The 22,873-nt window shown below is 33.8% G+C and overlaps 2 protein-coding genes across 3 annotated transcripts; both read right to left on the bottom strand.

The window, feature by feature from the left end:
• Nucleotides 1-723: 723 nt before the first annotated feature.
• LOC131529413 (uncharacterized) lies at nucleotides 724-18,324 on the bottom strand. 2 transcript variants are annotated; one of them, XM_058759129.1, is made up of 9 exons: nucleotides 18,021-18,324; nucleotides 17,904-17,933; nucleotides 2,869-2,958; nucleotides 2,517-2,789; nucleotides 2,291-2,401; nucleotides 2,024-2,051; nucleotides 1,927-1,946; nucleotides 1,670-1,722; nucleotides 724-1,448 (listed from the first exon to the last, which is right to left on the bottom strand). In XM_058759129.1, exons 1-9 carry the CDS (start codon nucleotides 18,040-18,042, stop codon nucleotides 1,332-1,334), a joined length of 744 nt encoding a protein of 247 aa, XP_058615112.1. In that variant the 5' UTR covers nucleotides 18,043-18,324; the 3' UTR covers nucleotides 724-1,331. The 2 variants fall into 2 exon arrangements, with proteins under 2 accessions (XP_058615112.1, XP_058615113.1); XM_058759130.1 differs by lacking the exon at nucleotides 2,869-2,958 and having other exon boundaries at nucleotides 18,021-18,301.
• A 394-nt stretch (nucleotides 18,325-18,718) lies between these two features.
• On the bottom strand, nucleotides 18,719-22,692 carry ftsj1 (FtsJ RNA 2'-O-methyltransferase 1). Its single transcript, XM_058759128.1, has 11 exons — nucleotides 22,543-22,692; nucleotides 22,259-22,399; nucleotides 22,052-22,121; nucleotides 21,821-21,920; nucleotides 21,041-21,119; nucleotides 20,889-20,941; nucleotides 20,029-20,082; nucleotides 19,810-19,912; nucleotides 19,630-19,713; nucleotides 19,372-19,475; nucleotides 18,719-19,286 (listed from the first exon to the last, which is right to left on the bottom strand). Exons 2-11 carry the CDS (start codon nucleotides 22,377-22,379, stop codon nucleotides 19,083-19,085), a joined length of 972 nt encoding a protein of 323 aa, XP_058615111.1. The 5' UTR covers nucleotides 22,380-22,399; nucleotides 22,543-22,692; the 3' UTR covers nucleotides 18,719-19,082.
• Nucleotides 22,693-22,873: the final 181 nt, after the last annotated feature.

Genomic DNA, 22,873 nt, shown 5'->3' with positions numbered 1-22,873 from the left:
GATTTCCATAGTACGGTCAATCGATCGATAAGGACATAATGGGGACATTTCACACATTTCATTATATCAGCTCATATAAACTGATAAAAGAGACTTTTTGTCCCCCGTGATGCTGCATGTAGTATTTGAAAACAAATTTATTTAGCAAACAAATGAATTATCCTGCGCTAACCTATCCTATATAACCTACAGAATGATTTTGTGGGGATCTAATCTGTAGTTTAATGTCAGAAAAATATAGAAGAGTTTCAAGTTAACTATACCTGTCTTCAAGAAGTGTAGCTACATAGCAATAGAGCCCTCCCCTGGTTGCTGGAATGAGTGTCATTATAGCAAACCTAATGTCAACTACTAATTCAACCACTTTCTGATTTGTAGGCCTATTAGGGTCATTCTTCATTTGTGGTGGCAAGTGGTGTCCCTCTACTTTACAACAGTTTAAATAAACTTTAAATACCAATAAATCATCAAATGTTTGCATGTTTGTATTCTGTGGGGTAAACACAATTTGTGCACTGTTAATAGTGACATCTTTATTTTAAAATACATATTTACTTGAGTTTTAGCGATTGCATTTGTAACAAAATACGCATGTTCCCGCCATACCTCAGAGAGTATAACATTTTTAACAAACATTAAGTGGTTATATTGTGAATATAGATTTTATTTAACATGTACAATTTTATTAAATTGTTTTTAAAAATACATATTTTCTTATATTTAAGAAAAAAGTTGTGTCCCCCAAATTCACGTCTGTGGTGTTACAACAATGGATGTCGCCTCTTTAAGAAAAGGGAGAATTCTATTTGGACTACTTCCTGTGTGTAAAGGTCACTGCAGGTGCTGGTTGATCTGAGGGGTGCATAGGGAGTACATTGTTTCTTATTAATTTTCTTAAAGTTAGCTGAATTTCTGACAATTTCATGTGTCGCACTTTATTAGTGTCTGTGGTGTTATGTTGTTAACTTGCAGATCTGACACATTTTAATCAAAATTTTGATACATACATACTTATTAATATTTTCAAAATGTCCCCTGATCTTGAAATCATCATGATGGCAGCCTCCATTTTAGAAAAGTCTGAATTTAGGCTGATTTGTCTGTGGTGTTACTGTCTTTCCTGGCAAAATGTTACTTCAATTATTGGTAACACCATAGACACAAGTGGTTGTGTCACCAGTGTTTGATTAAAATTATTTAAAAATGGTAAAAATCGCTTCTATTTTAATGGATATAACATATTAAACAAATTTTAGACGCATAGCAATATATTTTATTAGAAAAAAAAAACAAACAAGCATTTTTGCATTCCATTCAGTGTTACAAGTTGTTCAGTGTATGACCACTGTGGCATAGTCAGTTCCTGATTCAAACTTCACTGCAGGAGCAGAGTTTTCACCAGCACCTGAATGATTCACTGTGGCATATAATAGCTCATCCTCTACTATCTGTGAAAAACATGTTGAAATTAAACATTACAAATTAGCATTTCTCAAAATCATGTTCATAAAAACATTCATAACGGCAGAGAAATGCATTTTTTGACTGATATGAAGTTACATGTAAACATTCAGAGTGAATGTAAAACCTGTATGACTTCCTCACATGTTGTTTTGATTCTCATTTCAAAAGTGATAAAATAAAATAAATAAATAGATAAAATATGTACCTCTGATTTCTCTTCCTGCACTTCAACAGTACCAGAATTTGCATCTTGGTTGTCTAAACAAAAGAGATTTTGTCATGAATTTTATGTTTTCTTTAAATAAAAAAAAAAATCACACCTCAACATCACACCAATCATGACCTCAGAATTGTCCGTTTGCTTAAAAAAAAAACACACACAGTGAGGTGCAATGCAAGTTTGTACCGGCACTACAGAGGTTATAAGCATTTTTGCTGATGAAAATATCCAAACTCACTCACCATTGTCCATTACTTGAGTTCTGTAAGAAAACAAAACATAACATTTAGAGAATCGTAGGTTTATACCAAATATTTTAGCTGAATAATATGCACTGACCTCGCTGGATGAAACTTTTGTCTATACTCTTAAAAATAAACAAACAAAAAAACAAATGAATGAATGAATGCATTTTGTAGACTTGAAGACATTGGGCAGTAACTATAAAAAACAATGTGTATACTATATTAATTATTTCATGATTGGTGGTTATAAAGCAGGTTAGGGTTATAATATAGGTTTAAAGATATAAGTGTGAAATCATTCTTTGACATACAGTATATAACCAGAATTACACAAGAGAATGTTGTGTTTGCGGTTTCTTACCTTGTTTCTTGGTCACATAGATAATACATATGATGATGGAGATGAGCAAACAGAGCAGAATCAGTGTCCCCAGGATAACCAGAAATATAAGAGTGTATTTACCATAAAGAGCTAAAGATGAAAACAAATAAGCAGTTTAAAATGTTAAATCTGTGTCCTCTGTCTAGATAAAGAATTTTTAAAAAGTGTTTTATTACATTACAAGTGTTAAAGTAAAGCAATTTACATATCCTCCACACTGTAATGGTGACATTTCGGCTCGTTTTGTTGTCAGCTTTGAGTTCGCAGTGGACGATAATTGTTGTTAGGAGCTCCTCTCCAGCTTTTCCCTGTAACAGTTGCTCTCCACTGACAGTAAGTTTACAGCACTTGTCAGAGGAATTTTGCTGACCAATGTTTCTTGAATCAGCATAGAAAAAGCACATAGCCTGGTCCAAGTGACAGCATGTCAGATCAGTCCGGTCACTGAGAGTCATCACTCCAAGACTAACATTGAAATCTGTATAAGGTTAGCAGGATGAATGAGAGACTGAAAATGTTTACAAATACATAATCTCATGCACATAATAACAACTAACCCTCAGGAACATGAGCACTGATACTGTACATATGGGTCATTCCCGGGATGCGGTAATATTCATATTTCAGTTTCTCAAGTGGTGGTTCACCTGAAATGAATTGTTAGAAGCTTTTCACAAAACTTTGGTATGCCCATTATAATGAATAAAAATAATGATTGCATTTTAATATTCTTATATCTATCTTAAACCAAGCATTTTGTCATGTCCCCGAGTCACTTCACTGAGTTTGTACTTTGGAAATTATTAACAAAATGGGCAAAGTGTCTGTGATTTTTGACAAAAACATAAGCATTTATTTGTGTTCCTTTCTTGTGAAAAATATTTCCTTGAAAAACTGCAAGATATTTTATAAAAAACAGACTTTAAAGTTATGTCCCTCAGTCCGAACTCAACCTCATCACACTACCCTCATAATAATTTAGACTCCACTCGTATGTGACATTATTTACCGGAAATGTCTGTTTAATAGTGGTGCAGAACATATTTAGTAGTATAATACTTTTTATTAATATTTTTGAGGCATATTATAGTCAGGGATGGTACTGTCAAGCTTAACAACTCAACCCTGTCACATAAAATTAAGATTTTATTTTAATCCATAAGTATATACAATGTACTTATTTTATTGCTGCCATATATATACTCTCCTACACTAGATGAGGAGCAGTGGCCATTTTGAGAAAACCACAACCCCATCACACTCAACTCCGTCACGAATATATGTATTTCTCATTGTTATGGGGTTGTAAACTTGTGACAGGAGTAGTAAGTAACCGCCAGCATGTGCCAAGATGATTAATTGCTTTGACCTTTCGTGACCTCATAATATTATTATTAATAATAATAATAATATCCATATGTGCCCCATTTGATCTCATAACAAGTTTCGGATGCGGAAATCGGTCAAGCGTGAAACTCCGGAGTCGTCAGGGAAGAGCTATGTTATCCAGCGGTGGAAAAACCCATAAATGAGTTTTGTTATGTATTTGATCAAATCACATGAGTTTGTAAGAAACTGTTTAATTTTCCAAAAATATTTGTAATTATATTAATATAATGTACCACATGCTGACCAGAGGGATGTAATGCCAGAGTAAAGTAAAGCCACAACTTACACAACAACTTACACTTTTTTCCTGACAAAATCAATATAATGCAATATTTCTATCTGCTGAATGTAAGCTTTTCCATATTCCAAGTTTGCCTGCTGCACTGGGGACATCACATGCATGTGCGAGTCGTGAAAATTATGAAAATAAATCTAGGAATTATTTGATTGTTAGATTTTAAATCAGCGGGGTTAAAAAGTAACTAAGTAACTAAGCTGTTTTATGGAAAGTAACTGTAATATTATTACTGAAATCTTATTAGTAATTAGTTACACCACTAGTTACTGCAAAAAGTAATATTATTACAGTAACTAAATTACTAGTAACTAGTTACTGCCCAACACTGTGAATGGTTAACACATATTTAGCAGCTAGTGCAGCTGTGTTATCATCTTCTCCAAGTAAGAAGGGCATTTTCTCAGTATCATTAAGTTCAGTAAATGATGGAATCAATGCTTCAAATCTGCGGAGAAATGTTTCCCTCACATTGTGATATTTAGGACACATCAGCAGAAAGTGTTTCTCGTTCTCTGTTTGCTGTAGAACACAGTGTCTACAGATCCTCTGCTCTCGCTCTGTCCATGTTTGTCTATGTCTTCCTCTCTCTATTTCTAAATCATGGTTACTTCAGCTGTATTTGGAGAGGATTTGTCTTTCTGTAAATGGATTAATCAATAAATAATTGGCAAATTTAGTGGTTCTGTTTAGGGTTGAGTAGCATTGGAGTTTATTTTGAAGGTCAAAGTGTATTTTTAGAGATTCATCATGACTGTCTTTCAGATTTTTTGCCAATTTCTTTAATAATGGCTTTGGGGTTGTAGCTGTAGTCAGTGAGGAGCTGGGTTTTATGGACTAGCTGAAGAGCGAGCGTGTTTAGAGGATGAGATTCTGCTGAGGTTTCATTGGCGAGGAGGGATTTATATCGGACTGAATCAGGATCAGATCTATGGAGGTGATTCCAGAACTGAACACATCTCTTCTGGATCTCAATCGCAGTAAACTTTTTATTTTTAATTAAAAAGTTATGCTTGTGGGTACAATCATTTGGAGTATTACTACACTCCATAGACAAAATCATTTTTACTGTCGCCTACCAAAATTCTGCTACAACCATTTTTAATAAAATATTGTTTGCAAGCTATCTTAATTATGAGGACTCAAGAAGCTAAAGAGACTTATTTCTATTTTAAAAATATGGAAATATATAATTATATGACAGCATGCTACTACCATGTTACGGAAGCAAATCATTCATCATTCATTTTAATCAAGTATTCAACATTTAAGTTTATTGAACTTATAAAACACATCATAGTAACAAATTAAAAATTAAATAGTAACATATTAATGTAGCCCAGTTTGTGCTGAATACAGCATAATCAGACTTTGGCCATTAATATGTTTTAAGATACTGAAAAAACACAAACTCCAAAACACCCAGAGAATTATATATCATAGTAACAAACATGTTACTAAAGCAAATCATTCATCATTTTAAGCGTATTTAGCATTTATTTTATATATTTATTAAGCTTATTAACATTATAAAACAACATACTAAAGCAAATCATTCATCATACATTTTTAAACACATATTCAGCATTTATTTAAGTTTATTGAACTTATAAAACACATCATTCTTGTCTTTTAAAGATGTCAATAAATAAAATGTGATTAACATACTATATAAAAATAAACATTTACAATAGTCAGGCTAGGTGACAATAAAAATCTTACATTTTTTCTGTGAACAATGATGTCCATACTGGGAATTAAAGATTTCCAAAATAAAATAAAAATAAAAATAAAATAAAATAAAAAAGTTTAAGTTATAAACATTATTAAATAAAAACAAAACTCGCAACTCCTCTTTGACGTAATCTCCAATGTGAAACTGAGGGTCTGCTTTAGACACTCAAAGAGAAGGGAGGGTCGAGTTACTGACCAGATGATCTGAGATGTTATCCTTTTTTCTTTTTTTTTCTTTTTTCTTTTTTTCCAGAGTGAACGAAGACATTTAAGAGTTTAAATAAGATCTTTCAAAATTAAATGACTGTTTAAATGAAATCTTAAAAGTTTTAAATAACATCTTTTATTTTTTACTTGTAAATTAAACCTAAATTATGATTTTTATTCAACAGTACGTGTTCAAAAACTTAGTTGAACCTTTTAAAGGAGACTTGTACTTAGTTTATTTGATTTCAAAACATATTCCAGCTTAAAAGGTGAAATAAAATGTTTCCCTATCTTAGAGTATTACTAGGGTGAGCCTGTGATCTAGTTCGGCACTTTATGGTCATACTTTTCTGAACGCTCTTTATCAGCAGGGTGAAACATACCCTTAGCTGAAAATATACTATTGGTTGTCTACTAAGAAACATATGTAGACAGACCATATGACGATGTAACATCTTGCCTGATGGTCACGTGATTTGAAGGATCACGCAATAACATTCCAGCTCATTTAAAATGTTTGATTTTGTCTTTACAAAATCGACCATGTCACCATGGCACACATTCTTTGGAGTTGTAAACTACTCTTGAATGAATCCGCACATGTGAGGAACACCTTATGCGGTGCAATGGGTCCCCTGAGAATATTTAATTTGCTTTAAAAGCACAGAACAAGCTAAACGAATGTCAGACAGTATGAAATTACCTACGTTGTTAAAACCTATCTACAATATGTATTAAACATATGGTTTGTTGTTAAGACTGCTTATTAATAGTGGTGATACTGATGTTAAGTTTTAACGGTTCACAAGTCTCATAAATCTATATCATTTTCATTTATACATTTATTACTTTTCTTATTTTTACAAAGGTTTCAATTCCTAGTAAATATAAGGGCAAAACATGATATTACAAAATAAATCATGTTGACAAACGTGGTTGTTGCAGTGTTTTTAAAATTGGATTATTTAAAAAATAATCCAAACAGATCCACACACGCACACACACACACACACACACACACACACACGCAGGATGACGTCATTCAGGAAGGTCAACAGTTCAGGTCGGCATATGCAAGCTAGTTTTCAAACGTTTTCCCCCAAAATCAATTATTTCTATAATACTTGCTGATTTTAAAGCACAAACTTACTTTAAAGGTTGAATAAAAGGTTACCAAATGTAGTTTCATACCTGTTGTGTTCTAACAAAATCATTAATCGGTTCTCTTTGTTTTATACGATTTACTTGTATTACTGCACAAAGGTTCCGCTACTTTTATAAGTCTGATAAATATGTGGTCAATACACGAGGAACTGAGAATCAGGCTACAAAATAAGTTTGACACAATGTTTTTAAGAAAGGCAATTTATTTATTTTATTTATTGTATTTTATTTCTTTTTCTTTTTTTCTTTTTTTCTTTTTTTTTTTGAAAATACAACTAAATCAGATAACAGATCATTCTTTCTTTTTGACAAACCTACATTTCAAATAATTTTTCCCCGAGGTGTTCATTATCCGAGTGGAACTACTCTTATTTCCCAATACAGGGGTCTAGATGAAGCTTCTTAACCGAACAAAGAAATCGCATTTCACATCCATTCAACATATTTCATTCAATATTTTTGCCTCGTGTATCGTGGTTTCATGCCTTTGTCTAACACTTTAGATGCATCAGAATGTGGATTTTTCACCATCCAACATGAAATTAAAGAGGTGTATCAGCTGAGCTTGTTTCAACTTACCATTTTCTTAGGTTATTATTTTTACTCACATAGATATAGATCAGATATAGAATAAACCTTATCGTCCATGCTTTTCCCCTACAGACCCAACAAGGTCTATGGAGGCACAGTTGTAAATTCCTAGAGACCTATAGTTACCCAGACAATTTTCATCATTTAAGAAAATCATATCGCATACAGAATACAGAAAACCTCCTCTCGATCCACTGTGACCGTCATTTTACTTGGGGTTAGTGTTACGGATGACGCCGTTCACATTTTGTTTGCTGGACTGTATATGTCATTACAATGACTGTAGGTGGGGCCTTCTCTCTCTTAGAGCAGTCAGCATTCAGTGTTTATAGAAATAAATGAAATTAAGAAAATTTCGACTTGAGAGCGTTTGACTAAGTCCGTATTACTTTTTAGGACAATTATCCATATCCATATCCGTAGGATGATAAGTCTTGTTGATTTACACATACAACTGAAGCATCTCTCACCATCGCTCTGAAAGCCGCACATTTAGTAAAGTTGATGTTGTACGCCTTCTTTCAAAGTTTTCCGTTTGCTATCAAATATTAGGCCTATGCGTACTACCCTTATAAGCATAAGCATAAGCATCTGCCTCTTGCTAAAATTTTTCTGTTTTGTCCACTTTTGGCAGATCTGGTAGAGGGACTATGTCGACTCGTTGTAATGTGACCGCAATTAAGAACCGTAACGTTGAACTACATGCCCATGAAAAGGTCACAGACGTAGTCTTTTATACAGGAAATATGTTTGCACAACAGAAATATGTATCGGTATAACAAATACCTAATACTGAAATACTCTCTTTTAAATATATTTAATGTTTTTAGTTTTAGTGTTGATTTGACGGCCCACCCCAATAGCTGATACCGCGCTATACTTTTTTCATTGTTTTTGTACAGTTTTTTTAGTTGAAGACCATTCTCAGAGTTTGGTCAATCATGCGGCGAGTGAAAACGAGAACAAATACAGTATAAGATAATTAAAGGAAAGTCAAGAGAGTGTTTAAACGGACATTGTGGTGTACATATTACTTGTCTGTCTACAAAGAGGCCAAGCGACACAAGGCCTCGATCTTACTGTTTTCTCTGTTACGTGTACATCTATTTCATTTAGAGCTCATACAGTTACGCATTACAATTTGAAGATGGTGTGAAAACAATATTTTCTTTGTACGCGTCTCTAAACGTGACTTTAATAAGTAAATCACAAATGTCATGTAGTTGATTCATTGAAAGGTGCATGCTATTGTCTGTTTTAGACGGTCTGCACCAACACACAGACACATGATTTAGGTATTCATCTGACCAAAAGTTTTGATCTTGGGGAAACATGCACAACACCAACTGAGAGTTGTCATGATTGTCTGCTCTTCTTTAAGAAAACATGCTGTCAGCAGTTTTTAGTTCTCTTAATTTTTCAGCCGCAAATGCTTGTTTAGCTTAAATATTAGTTTTTTAGTCATTTACAAAAGTGGCAGGCGTGATGCTTATATGTGTTTTTTAAATAATTACGACAAAGTTATAGGTTTCCGGTACTTGGACGAACCCTTGACAAAGTGTTACTCAATCAGTCCTCTGCCTTATCTTTTAATGAAATATTCCATTGCATGTCACTAAGACAAATTCTGTAACAGCGTTCATAAATGTATATAAACGTACAAATCTTTATAGAGACAATAAGAACAATACGGTCTAACATCACAAACAAAAATGATTGTTCTAACTCTTTCACACACCAGACTGGTCCCTGGTAAGTACCCCTAAAACTGAGAGGTATCTTGACTTTATCCGTGTGTTTAACGGCGCTAGGCCTCATCACACCGTTGTGAGATATAAATCATAGCGTTTTCATAGGGCAACAGCTTTGAAACCAGAACAATTCCATGACTTTGCGCATTCTTTCTGTTTGAATTTGTTTACCGCTCTTGTTGTATTTTCCCCCTCTAAAGGTAATTGTTAGGCCTTGCGCTTTGCGCCCTAGTTTTTTTGCTGTCTCTTTGTTCATATAAGTCCATATTTCTGCTAATTTGCTTGATTTAATAAAACATGGCTTCATCCCATCCGTTGTCTTCATTCGAGACATTTACGTTATATTATTAATACTATCCTAAATTCCTATTTTTTGAAATCAAATAAACTAAATACAAGTCTCCTTTAAAAGGTTCAACTAAGTTTTTGAACACGTACTGTTGAATAAAAATCATAATTTAGGTTTAATTTACAAGTAAAAAATAAAAGATGTTATTTAAAACTTTTAAGATTTCATTTAAACAGTCATTTAATTTTGAAAGATCTTATTTAAACTCTTAAATGTCTTCGTTCACTCTGGAAAAAAAAGAAAAGAAAAAAGGATAACATCTCAGATCATCTGGTCAGTAACTCGACCCTCCCTTCTCTTTGAGTGTCTAAAGCAGACCCTCAGTTTCACATTGGAGATTACGTCAAAGAGGAGTTGCGAGTTTTGTTTTTATTTAATAATGTTTATAACTTAAACTTTTTTATTTTTTTTTATTTTATTTTTTATTTTATTTTGGAAATCTTTAATTCCCAGTATGGACATCATTGTTCACAGAAAAAATGTAAGATTTTTATTGTCACCTAGCCTGACTATTGTAAATGTTTATTTTTATATAGTATGTTAATCACATTTTATTTATTGACATCTTTAAAAGACAAGAATGATGTGTTTTATAAGTTCAATAAACTTAAATAAATGCTGAATATGTGTTTAAAAATGTATGATGAATGATTTGCTTTAGTATGTTTTATAATGTTAATAAGCTTAATAAATATATAAAATAAATGCTAAATACGCTTAAAATGATGAATGATTTGCTTTAGTAACATGTTTGTTACTATGATATATAATTCTCTGGGTGTTTTGGAGTTTGTGTTTTTTCAGTATCTTAAAACATATTAATGGCCAAAGTCTGATTATGCTGTATTCAGCACAAACTGGGCTACATTAATATGCCAGCAGGCTGAACACACATGTTCTTGAAATGTTTATGTATGCGCTTACTTGTTTATATGATTTATCAGAACACAAATTTGTATAGTGACATGGGTTCTACACTGATATAACACTGTGGTTTATGATGCAATTTCTTGAGTCGTCATAATTCATAATAATCAAAGTTTTATAAGTTCAGTGAACTTAAGTAATTGTTGAAATATATGATTAAAATGTATGATAAATGATTTGCATTGCTTTGTTACTATGATGTGTTTTATAAGTTCAATAAACTTAAATGTTGAATACTTGATTAAAATGAATGATGAATGATTTGCTTCCGTAACATGGTAGTAGCATGCTGTCATATAATTATATATTTCCATATTTTTTAAAATAGAAATAAGTCTCTCTTTAGCTTCTTGAGTCCTCATAATTAAGATAGCTTGCAAACAATATTTTATTAAAAATGGTTGTAGCAGAATTTTGGTAGGCGTACAGTAAAAAATGATTTTGTCTATGGAGTGTAGTAATACTCCAAATGATTGTACCCACAAGCATAACTTTTTTTAATTAAAAATAAAAAAGTTTACTGCGATTGAGATCCAGAAGAGATGTGTTCAGTTCTGGAATCACCTCCATAGATCTGATCCTGATTCAGTCCGATATAAATCCCTCCTCGCCAATGAAACCTCAGCAGAATCTCATCCTCTAAACACGCTCGCTCTTCAGCTAGTCCATAAAACCCAGCTCCTCACTGACTACAGCTACAACCCCAAAGCCATTATTAAAGAAATTGGCAAAAAATCTGAAAGACAGTCATGATGAATCTCTAAAAATATACTTTGACCTTCAAAATAAACTCCAATGCTACTCAACCCTAAACAGAACCACTAAATTTGCCAATTATTTATTGATTAATCCATTTACAGAAAGACAAATCCTCTCCAAATACAGCTGAAGTAACCATGATTTAGAAATAGAGAGAGAAAGACATAGACAAACATGGACAGAGCGAGAGCAGAGGATCTGTAGACACTGTGTTCTACAGCAAACAGAGAACGAGAAACACTTTCTGCTGATGTGTCCTAAATATCACAATGTGAGGGAAACATTTCTCCCCAGATTTGAAGCATTGATTCCATCATTTACTGAACTTAATGATACTGAGAAAATGCCCTTCTTACTTGGAGAAGATGATAACACAGCTGCACTAGCTGCTAAATATGTGTTAACCATTCACAGTGTTGGGCAGTAACTAGTTACTAGTAATTTAGTTACTGTAATAATATTACTTTTTGCAGTAACTAGTGGTGTAACTAATTACTAATAAGATTTCAGTAATAATATTACAGTTACTTTCCATAAAACAGCTTAGTTACTTAGTTACTTTTTAACCCCGCTGATTTAAAATCTAACAATCAAATAATTCCTAGATTTATTTTCATAATTTTCACGACTCGCACATGCATGTGATGTCCCCAGTGCAGCAGGCAAACTTGGAATATGGAAAAGCTTACATTCAGCAGATAGAAATATTGCATTATATTGATTTTGTCAGGAAAAAAGATCTGTTGTGTAAGTTGTGGCTTTACTTTACATCCCTCTGATCAGCATGTGGTACATTATATTAATATAATTCAAAATATTTTTGGAAAATTAAACAGTTTCTTACAAACTCATGTGATTTGATCAAATACATAACAAAATTTAATCACATATGGGTAACGGAAAAATTACTTCAAGCTATACATGACAATTAATGAGATGAATACAAGACTTCTACTCGAATGCCACTATCGATCGTTATTGAGTGTTTGTAATAACTTCTGACTGCGATCCAATGTGGATTTTGGTCAAATGATGAGGCAGAAATATGTTGTTAATAACATTGTAGAAGAATTTTATGTGGAAGATACACAGTTACAGCTTCTGTGGGGTGTGAAGAAAATCGTAATGTAACTAGTAGTGTGACTAATTACTGTTGCCAGAAAGTAATAAGTAAAGTAACAATATTACTTTTGAAAGGAGTAACTAATTAGTCATATATTACATTCTTTGAGTAACTAGCCCAACACTGACCATTCACAATGTTAGATGTTAAACATGATTAACTTGAAACTGACTTACTTTATCTTTTCATTTATTTAGATGTATTTTATTGTTATTTAGGTTGTTATTTATGTTGTTGTTGTTATATATACATATGTCAATGCTTTGGTAACATTGTGTTACACAGTCAACACAAGCTGAATTGAATTGAATTGAAAATTGACAGAGAGAGAGAGAGAGAGAGAGAGGATAGCGACATGTGTAACACCCCATACAATTGATCAATTGTGACTGCTTGTTCCTGTGTAAGATTACCGCTAAATTGTTCGTGACCATGTCTAATTATAAATATTTATTTTGTCGCGGCTACCAGAAACAGACGCCTAGAACTGTTATTTAAACAAGCTTCCTAAAACAAAACCGTAAATTACGCTGTCCACGGTTGCATCTGTCTAAACAGACGATGGGTCTCTGGATCGAATTTCTGAAAGGGAATTCAACTTTGCATGTTTCATCACACAGTGAGCGATGGGGCACAATTTTGAAGAGGATGAATAAAATAAGAAACTTTAAGAAACTATAGGTGACTGATGTAAAATAATTTAAAATATAGCTGCAAGCAGCGATGGCGGGCCCAAGCCGTGTGCAAACACCACCCCGGTGGCATCAGGAAAACTGTGCCCAGCGGGCACATGCATTACAGTAACCTTCTGGCAGTCTGGTTTTGATGGATACAGCAATGAAAGGGTTAATCAAAACTATCAAGACATTGAGACACACACACACATACAAAAACCCATACACACAACAATATATACAATTTTGGTAACACTTTCAATAAGGTTTCAGTTATTAATATTAACTATATTAATTAATTATATATATACATTTATATTTATATATTTATATTTATGTGTTTATATATATATATATATATTTACATTTATGAATATATATTTATATATTTACATTTATGTGTGTGTGTGTGTGTGTGTGTGTGTGTGTGTGTGTGTATGTATATATATATATATATGTAAAAGAATACTGACAGTACAGAACATTTCAGCTGATTCTATGCATTATTTTTCATTCTGATACACAGACAGGCAGATCTGGCAGCTCAGACAAGTCATGAAAATTAAGGCCATGCCTCCATCTGGTGGTCATCCTTGGTATTACACTCTTGGTATTAACTAACATTAAATAAGGTTAATAAATTATTTTAAAATATATTGTTCCTTTTTAGTTCATGTTAATTAATGTAATAACTTATGTTAACCAGAGACCTTAATGCAAATTGTTACCAATACTTTTTATATTCTATAACTATTAAAAAATTAAAAAAAATAAGTAAATAAAAAAAATAAAATACATACATATATGTGTATATATTTATATATATATATATGTATATGTATATGTATATGTGTGTGTGTGTGTGTGTGTGTGTGTAAAAGAATACTTGCACTACAGAACCTTTCAGCTGATTCTATGCATTATTTTTCATTCTGATACAGAGACAGGCACCTCATGAAAAATAAGGTCATGCCTCCATCTGGTGTTCATCCTTGGTATTACACTCTTCACCTTTATGTTAACCAAAGAGACATTAATGTAAACTGTTACCAATACTTTTTATATTCTATAACTATTTAAAAAGTATCTAATAATATATATATATATATAGATAGATAGATAGATAGATAGATAGAGAGATAGATAATTATGTGTATATATATATATATATATATATATATATGTGTGTGTGTGTGTGTGTGTGTGTGTGTGTGTGTGTGTGTGTGTGTGTGTGTGTGTGTGTGTGTGTGTGTATGTAAAGAATATTGACAGTACAGAACGTTTCAGCTGATTCTATGCATTATTTTTCATTCTGATAGAAAGACAGGCAGAACTGCCAGCTCAGACAACTCATGAAAAATAAGGTCATGCCTCCATCTTTTGGTCATCCTTGATATTACACTCTTCACCTTTAAACCAATTTCAGTTATAGTTTTAATTGTTTTGTGGCCCCTGAGCATGATACATTTTTGAAACTAAGCATGTTTCCTCAGAATGACTTGTTATATTTATGTAAAAAAGTTTTGTGTTTGGAATCTGCACTTTAAAGATATAAGAAAATTACTGCTATTTTTTTTACTGTTACTTTAATATATCACCATTACCACACCGTTCGAGATATCCTAAATCCGTCCGCAATTTAAAATCTTCAGTATATTGGCATCATGTTGACAAAGTTTGGTGTGAACTACTTGTTTCTGCTTGGAGGAGTATGAATTCATTTACGGCCTGTTTTCTCAAAAAACAAACATTCATGCCTCCATTTGGTGGTCATCCTTGATATTACACTCTTCACCTTTAAACCAATTTCAGTTATAGTTTTAATTGTTTTGTGGTCCCAGAGCATGATACATTTTTGAAACTAAGCATGTTTCCTCAGAATGATTTGTTATATTTATGTAAAAAGTTTTGAAGTGTTTGGAAAGTGCACTTTAAAAATATAAGAAAATTACTGCTATTTGTTTTACTGTTACTTTAATAAATCACCATTGCCACACCGTTCGAGATATCCTAAATCCGTCCGCAATTTAAACTCTTCAGTATATTGGCATCATGTTGACAAAGTTTGGTGTGAACTACTTGTTTCTGCTTGGAGGAGTATGAATTTATTTACGGCCTGTTTTCTCAAAAAACAAATATTAAAATAAAAATAGCCGACTTCCTGTAGGTCGTAGCTAATGACTGTGAATTAGAAAGTTGTCCGGCATAACAAGAACAATTTATGTACCAAGTTTGGTGTCTGTAGCTAAAATTAACCCCTCCCACTTTTGTGAAAACGACACATTTCCTGGTGCCAGTTGGTGGCGCTATAACTTTTACTCATAATAGTCACATCTATTCGATTTGCATCGTACAACGAACAAACCCCTGAAGTTTGATCAACATCAGACAATTTATGTGGCTGTTATTAGACTTTTTGTCTCTCATTTCTCGCCATAATTTCATCGCCTCGCCACGGGCAAACCGTTCGAGATATCAAATATCCCTCCGCAATTTAGCATCCCCAATGTCTTGAGATCATGTTCACCGAGTGTGGTGGCAATCGGATGATAGTCCTCAGAGGAGTATATCAAATTCCAGAGCATACGCTTTTTAAAGAACCCTGAATAGCTGACTTCCTGTTGGGCGGAGCCTATGACATGCAGTGCGAAAGTTGCTCGGCTCAATGAGATCTATATATGTACCGAGTTTCATATGAGTACGTGCAAGTATGTGTGAGCTACGCATCAAGTTTTCAGACCGCGTTGTAGGCGTCGCCGTAGAGCCCCCGTGCCACGCCCGGGTCCCAGCCTTGGCGGCGTCCTAATGGCCGCAGATTCCAACGTGTGTGCAAATTTTCAAGAGTTTTTGAGCACGTTAAGGCCCCCAAAAACCCCCAAAAGGTAAAATATAAATAAAAATAAAATAATAATAATAATAATAATCCTTAGTAAAACAAGAGGGCCTGCGCCATTCTGGCTTGGGCCCTAAATATAAGAACTTCAGACATTTAGGTATGCTTGCGCTAGCGGTGAGAGAGAGAGAGAGAGAGAGAGAGGGAGAGAGAGCGCGCGCCTCAGAAAGCAACCTGATACGCGCACCGCAGATGGGAGGGGCACTCGCTCGTCACACAGATGTTTCCATGAGAAAGATTCAAAACGGGCCATAATATCTTCAAAACAATACTTGACAACTCATTTATGGGGTTTTCCACCGCCGGATAACATAGCTCTTCCCTGACGACTCCGGAGTTTCACGCTTGACCGATTTCCGCATCCGAAACTTATGAGATCAAATGTGGCACATATGGATATTATTATTATTATTAATAATAATATTATGAGGTCACGAAAGGTCAAAGCAATTAATCATCTTGGCACATGCTGGCGGTTACTTACTACTGACAGGGTTGAGTTGTTTACTTAATTTAATAATTTTATTGAAAAAAAATAGTCCTGGTTTCGGTAAATATACATACCAAAATCATGACAACTGATAATTTTGTTATAAATATAATTTTTAATGTAATATGTCCACTTAAACGTTGACATACATCAGAAATTGCACCCACGTTTGCAGCAGAAAGACAATGTTGGGCATGCAGATATGTTGACCCAGAAAGAAGGGGACGTGAGAGAGAAACAAAACTAAAAATTAAAATTGAAAGCAATGTATCCCTTCACGTGTGTTACAGTCTTCAACCCTGTCACACCTGGTCACATTAATATTTTTGGGAAAATATAGGGAAGACAATTAAGAATGAAAGCATTGCTGATTACCATCTGACATGTTAAGGACTAAAACAATAAAACTGGTTTGAGTTAAACTTCAAAATCAAATTTTTTTTTTACAGAAATAAGGAGACCATAGACACACAATTTGTGCATTTTTAGCTTTAGCCCTATAAAAATGTAAAAGATATAATAAATGTTACATTTGCTACCATTAAATTGCTATGAGGAACACATGAGCAGTAGGTAGATGTTTGTTTTATAACAAGTTCTGTGTAAAATCCTTTTTAAACCAATCCCATTTTGTCCGTTACAGGGTTGATAAAAGGTTCGATATGCCCCTAATGGTATTTAGAAAATGAATCATATGTAGATTAAAAAAAAAAAAAAGTATATTCCAAGTTGAAATGTTATACTGCTGTTATACGTACAGGGGATGGACAAAATAATGTGAACACTCATTATTTATAGTTTTTAAATCAGTGTAGTTTAAGATATGTTGTTTGCAGGTTTTAGTGTACACAAATTGTTTAGTGTTTTAAGAACAACAAATTTTACGATTATGACTGCATACACAAAGCATGCCAAGCTTTCATCTGCAAAGAAGAATAGTGGCTGAAAACCAAAAGTGAATGAAAGGGACTGTGTGGAGTTGTCCAAACGACACATAAGTACTGTGAAAAGAAATACTGCCTATTTACAGGCGTTTACGTTATTTTGTCCAACCCTTGTAGTTTCAACACAGGTTTAGGGGAAATATAGATTTAACTGTTCTCAGTTAAAAAACAAAAACAAATTGTAATTTCGCTACGAAGGGTTAAAGCAGAAGTTGGTGTCATCTGAATCATCCTTAATAAAAAACTATTTCAGTATGGAAACTAAAAATACATAATTCATGAACAAAACATTAGCTACATACCTGCATTTGCTAATTTGGTAAAAAGACTCACTGAAAAATAAGCAATGTAAAAGGTGAGCCAACACATATCAGTGAAACAAATACTCTGTACACAGACAATTAAAATGTAGCACTTACAGAATATACACAGCTGGATCATAATTTCATGTGCTCAAGCTGATACAGCAACACTTGTTAGGACTATCAGGTCTTCATGCAACATCTAGCATGACAATGTCATTGTTTAAAAAAAAATACACATAAACCGGATGTACGGTTGTCATTTTTGCATACAGGTTTCTGTTTTCCTGCCAAACTCTGAGAAGGCAAGAACTCTGCAAAACTGATTCTCTCTGCATGACTGACAATGACCATCAAATTCCACTTTTATGTAAATTATTCATTATTACATTAAAGAATAATTTAGAAAAGACAACATCAGTGGACTCAAGCAGAATACAAGAAAACATAGAATTCTTGTGGTTTAGGCTATATATTTAGTGACAAATACTATTAGAGTTATGAAACTGTCCAGAATATGCATGGACCATTGAGCCAGTGAATGAAAGGAAACAGATGGCAGATCTTCTCACTTGCAGGCTTGACGACATATTTCCAACTGCACTTAACCTTTGCACTTAAGTCTTTGAGCAAAGTCATTCTGACTCTTAGATTTTAAAGTATGTCTGTATTAGTTCTGTATTCATACACAGGCCTGTTTTAAAGATCTGAAATGCTGCTTTTAACGGCAAAATGATATTAAAAATACAAGAACGGATTCAAACTTAATTTGAATCACTGCATCTACAAATAAAACCAACAAACTCTGCTGCGTCATGGTAAATTTGGTTACGTGTGTTTTATTAACATGTAGAGCTGCAGTTAAAAGTTCAGATTCAATCAGGTAGTTTCTGTGACTCATACAAAGGACCAATCCCAGAGAAGAATCGTTGCTAAATACGAGTGTAATAAAAGCTACAGAAACAATTAAATACATAAAAGATAAACTATATTATAATCAACCAACACTTTCAAGAAAATGTGCATGACAGCTTGTCACCCTTAATAGTTTACGACTTTAAAATAAGGTACAAAGACATAACACATCTAATTTTTTTCTGAGAGTATCTAAAAAATAAATGTTGATCAATCATGATAAAACAATAAAACGATTTTAACAGAAGCTGTACAAATCAGTAATTAATCAGAGGTTCCTGGTGTGACTGTGTTCGTGTCCGGACTTTTGTTGAGATCTAAGGCAGACAGGGAATCATCAAGTGCGCCAGAAGGCGAGTCCTCTTTGGCTAACAAGTTATTCTTGCGGAGCTGACAAGCTTGTTGGTACGGTGGCCGAATTGGAGGTTGGGTGGGTGGTAAATACTGGTACTCTTTACTAGAATCGAGCTGTTTGAGAATAAAGCAAAACATGCATTAGGTCAGACTACTCATTCATAGACACGCATGTGTGATTTGAAAAGCTGATTAGCACCTGAAGTGGGTAAGTTCTGTCTGAATCAAAGGCACTAAGATCTCCACAAGCAAGGAAAGGAACTATTGTTCGGTTTGGCCCCTCTAGCTGGTTGAAGTCGACATCTGGATGGAACAAATTTGCATTCATATTGTGAGGAGGAAGACTGGGCATATTCATAGACATTTACAATATAAAATGAGAATAAATGTCATATACAGATGAGCAAAATCAAATATGAAATAACTATTTTGATATTGAAGTAATGGAACAAGTTACCATAAGAGTGATCCAGTAAAGGGTTGGACATGTTAGGGACATAACCTTCAGGTGGAGAGTAATTCTGACACACCACAAATGCCTCTGAAGGGCAAAAACACACACTGGTTCATGTTTGGAAAAGTAAAATATTCCCAATACAGGTTTGTATTCCCTCTTCATATGAAATTTTCCTCTCACCTATGCTAGAGTTACGGCTGCTGCGTGGTTTGGCACAGGTTACAGAACTGAAGAAGATCTTGAGCTGGGAGTACAGCAGGGTCACATCTTTTCCCCTGAAGATCTACACAGAAGAAAGACACTGAAGTTTCTCACATAAAACATTTTATAGATTTCATAATCTTGTACTGACTACATGACAAGGTAACAAAGAGTATGAATGACAATGGGACAGCTTACTTTTGCAACAAAGTTGCCACCTGGTTTGAGAACGTGTGTGGTGATATTGAGAGCCTGTCAATATGAAAACATAAAACCTTAAGCAAAACCTTCAACGAGCATTCTAGCAGTTATATGGCAAATCAAAAACATAAAATATTAAATTATATTTAGGCTACTATTACTGTTGTCATTTGGTAGCAGTACCATAACAATTTCACAGTCCTCTATACCAATTTTGGTAGCCAAAAACTATTGAAACTAGTATGTAGTTATTAATGCTATTAAAACTATTACTAGCATTAATAACAAATAACACATTAAAAATTACACACTTATGTTTCCGTGTGTGTGTGTGCGTTTGGAAGGGAGATAGAGCGGGAGAAACAGAGTATATGTGCTTTCCGTACAAAATAAAACATAATTTTGTGGCAAAAACATGGAAATAGTTGATCATATTATTTACTATATTTATTTGCTTGGTCAGTGTTGTGGGTTTTGGTTCCTTTGCTGTTTTAGGCTGTAAGGACCTTTGAAATAACTGAAACCATTTGGCGAAGTGATATGGACATGTAATAATTACACACCTTAGAACGTTCATCAGCCAATCAGATTCTAGCATTCAACAGCCCCATTGTACAATATTACTTAACAGATCTGAGCTACCATATAATGGTACTGAACTGATATAATGAAATATATTTTCATTACTAACATTAACTAAACAAACAAACAAAAAAATAAATAAATAAATAATTACTGTACCAAATGTACTTCTCAATGTTATTTATTGTGAGTTAACGTATTTACTAACATTAACTAATGGGACCTTATTGTAAAGTGTTACCAAAATAAGAGTTATGGAAAATAGGAATTCATACCGCCAACAGGAGCTGTGCCTGAATGTATTCATCTACATCATGAAGACCTGTAACTATATAGAGAAATGGACACAAAACCTTCAATTCAAGATTTTGCTAAACTAGACTAGAAAACAACATCGTGTTCAATAAATCACAAGGTTATTTCTCACCATCAGGGGCGCCGTCACACACGACCAAGTCTGCTGACTGTCCTTCAAAATGTTGAATAATCTCCTGTGCTGTAGAAATCTATGAAAAGCAATGACAATATTCACACAAATAAAAATATGCTTAAGGCAAGACACCACAGGGCTTAAATATTGTTTTATCAAGCACTTGTCAGTTTTTAGATTTTGGTCCGTTTGGCTTTTAATATCATCTTGTTTCAGACTAGTGGAAAGTAAACATCCAAAATACACATTTAAGTGTTTATTTTATTGCACTTATTCTATTTGCATTTGTGGATTTAACTACAATATCTTTTTCAAAAAAAAAAATTCCCATGCACTGAGCTAGAAATCTCCACTTCAGTATTACTTGCACCAGACTTTGCAGTTTTATTCCTATCTATATTCTGAAGGTTTTTACAGTGTGGAGTGATAACGAAAATCCCCTCTGGTAAACACTTTTGAACCTGGCTTTATCCAAAGTTCATATTTTTGTTCTGGAAATGTATGCAAACTAGGGCATATTTAATTACATAACTTGCATATTTAAAAAACGTTTCATACTTGCAATAATGTTTGCAATTCTTAATCTAATCATTTAACTGGGGAAGTATGGTGATATCTATTAGTCTTTTTTATTTTTTTAACCCTATTCACCTGGAGTGTCTTGCTTTAAAAAGTATATATTCATGTTATAATAACATATAGATTTAAATGCTATAATGACTTGCTGATAAAAAAAAAAGCAAAAACGTTTAACTGTAAAAGTCTTGCATGCTCCACCTTGGTGATGTCTCCTTGAATTTGTGTGACACCTGGCAAAGGGGCCATTGCTTGAAGGTCAACTGCCACAATCTTGACCTCTTCACTCTTGTCTTTTCCACTGAAATCGGACAACAACAACAAAAGCTTAAGTGCCAATTACAATAAAAACACTTTACTGAACAGTATCGGTATGTACTGTTTACACTTTATCTTGCAGTACAGATCAAGTGCATTGTGCATTTAACCAACCGGAGTTTGCGGCTCAGAACTTGACTCCAGCTGCCAGGTGCCGCACACAGATCCACAGCACGACTAACACCTGTATGTAGGTCGGACATGAACACTCATTTGAACATAAAAGCCTGCTTTGATGCTGTCTATGTAGGCAGTTCACACGCTTTCGAGACATATCCCATGATGACTCATCCACTATCCCATGCAGATTGAAGCTCTTACCTTTAAAAAGGTTGAACTCCTCATCCAGCTGCAGGAGTTTGAAGGCACTTCTCGCTCTCCAGCCCTCCTCCTTCGCGAGCCTGTAGTATATATCGCGTTTGTCTTTGGATGAGCGCCCCATTTTTCCTTCACTCACTTATTCTGTAAACAAATAATGACACAATTTTACATCTAAACCAGCTTACTTAATAATGAATGTCTTTCCTATAATAGTATTTACATATGTTACATCGCAGTAGAACATTTACTTTGAAAGTGACTTCGAAAACGTTCGTATTATTTACCATTTAATTATGGTATCTCAACTCAATGAATCTCATTCTGCGCTTTCTCAACAGCACATTTATAGTTAGTTAGAAATATTAACGCTAGCGGTTATACACGTAACCATAATATCCGCTGTGTAATAGTGTAATAAGTTTTAATTTCATGAAATGTACCTATTCAGAACCGCAGCTGAATGAGTGATACCTATTTTCGCCGCAACGTGACACTTCTTCTTCTTCCTCTGTTGCAGTCAGAGAAACAGGAGACAACACTGACACCGACTGGAGATAAGGTGCTATTACACATGATGCTTGTACGTGATCGTAGTGCTTGTAGTTTGTTTATGGA

Source organism: Onychostoma macrolepis, chromosome 21 (assembly GCF_012432095.1).
Source record: "Onychostoma macrolepis isolate SWU-2019 chromosome 21, ASM1243209v1, whole genome shotgun sequence".
NCBI classification, from domain to species: Eukaryota; Metazoa; Chordata; class Actinopteri; order Cypriniformes; family Cyprinidae; genus Onychostoma; species Onychostoma macrolepis.
The sequence above is the reverse complement of the archived record's forward strand: the minus strand, read 5'-3'. Positions and strand labels throughout refer to the sequence as shown.

Bases quoted from the DNA above. Each gene is read 5' to 3' on its own strand.
- LOC131529413 (XM_058759129.1), bottom strand. From the start codon at position 18,042: ATGATCCAGCTGTGTATATTCT. The intron at 17,934-18,020 runs GTAAGTGCTACA...CTTATTTTTCAG, and splicing joins GATCCAGCTGTGTATATTCT to TGAGTCTTTTTACCAAATTA. The intron at 1,947-2,023 runs GTCAGTGCATAT...GTTTTCTTACAG, and splicing joins CAAAAGTTTCATCCAGCGAG to AACTCAAGTAATGGACAATG.
- ftsj1 (XM_058759128.1), bottom strand. From the start codon at position 22,379: ATGGGGCGCTCATCCAAAGACAAACGCGATATATACTACAGGCTCGCG. The intron at 21,921-22,051 runs GTTGGTTAAATG...GTCCGATTTCAG, and splicing joins GTTCTGAGCCGCAAACTCCG to TGGAAAAGACAAGAGTGAAG. The intron at 21,120-21,820 runs GTGGAGCATGCA...TGCTTTTCATAG, and splicing joins TTCAAGGAGACATCACCAAG to ATTTCTACAGCACAGGAGAT.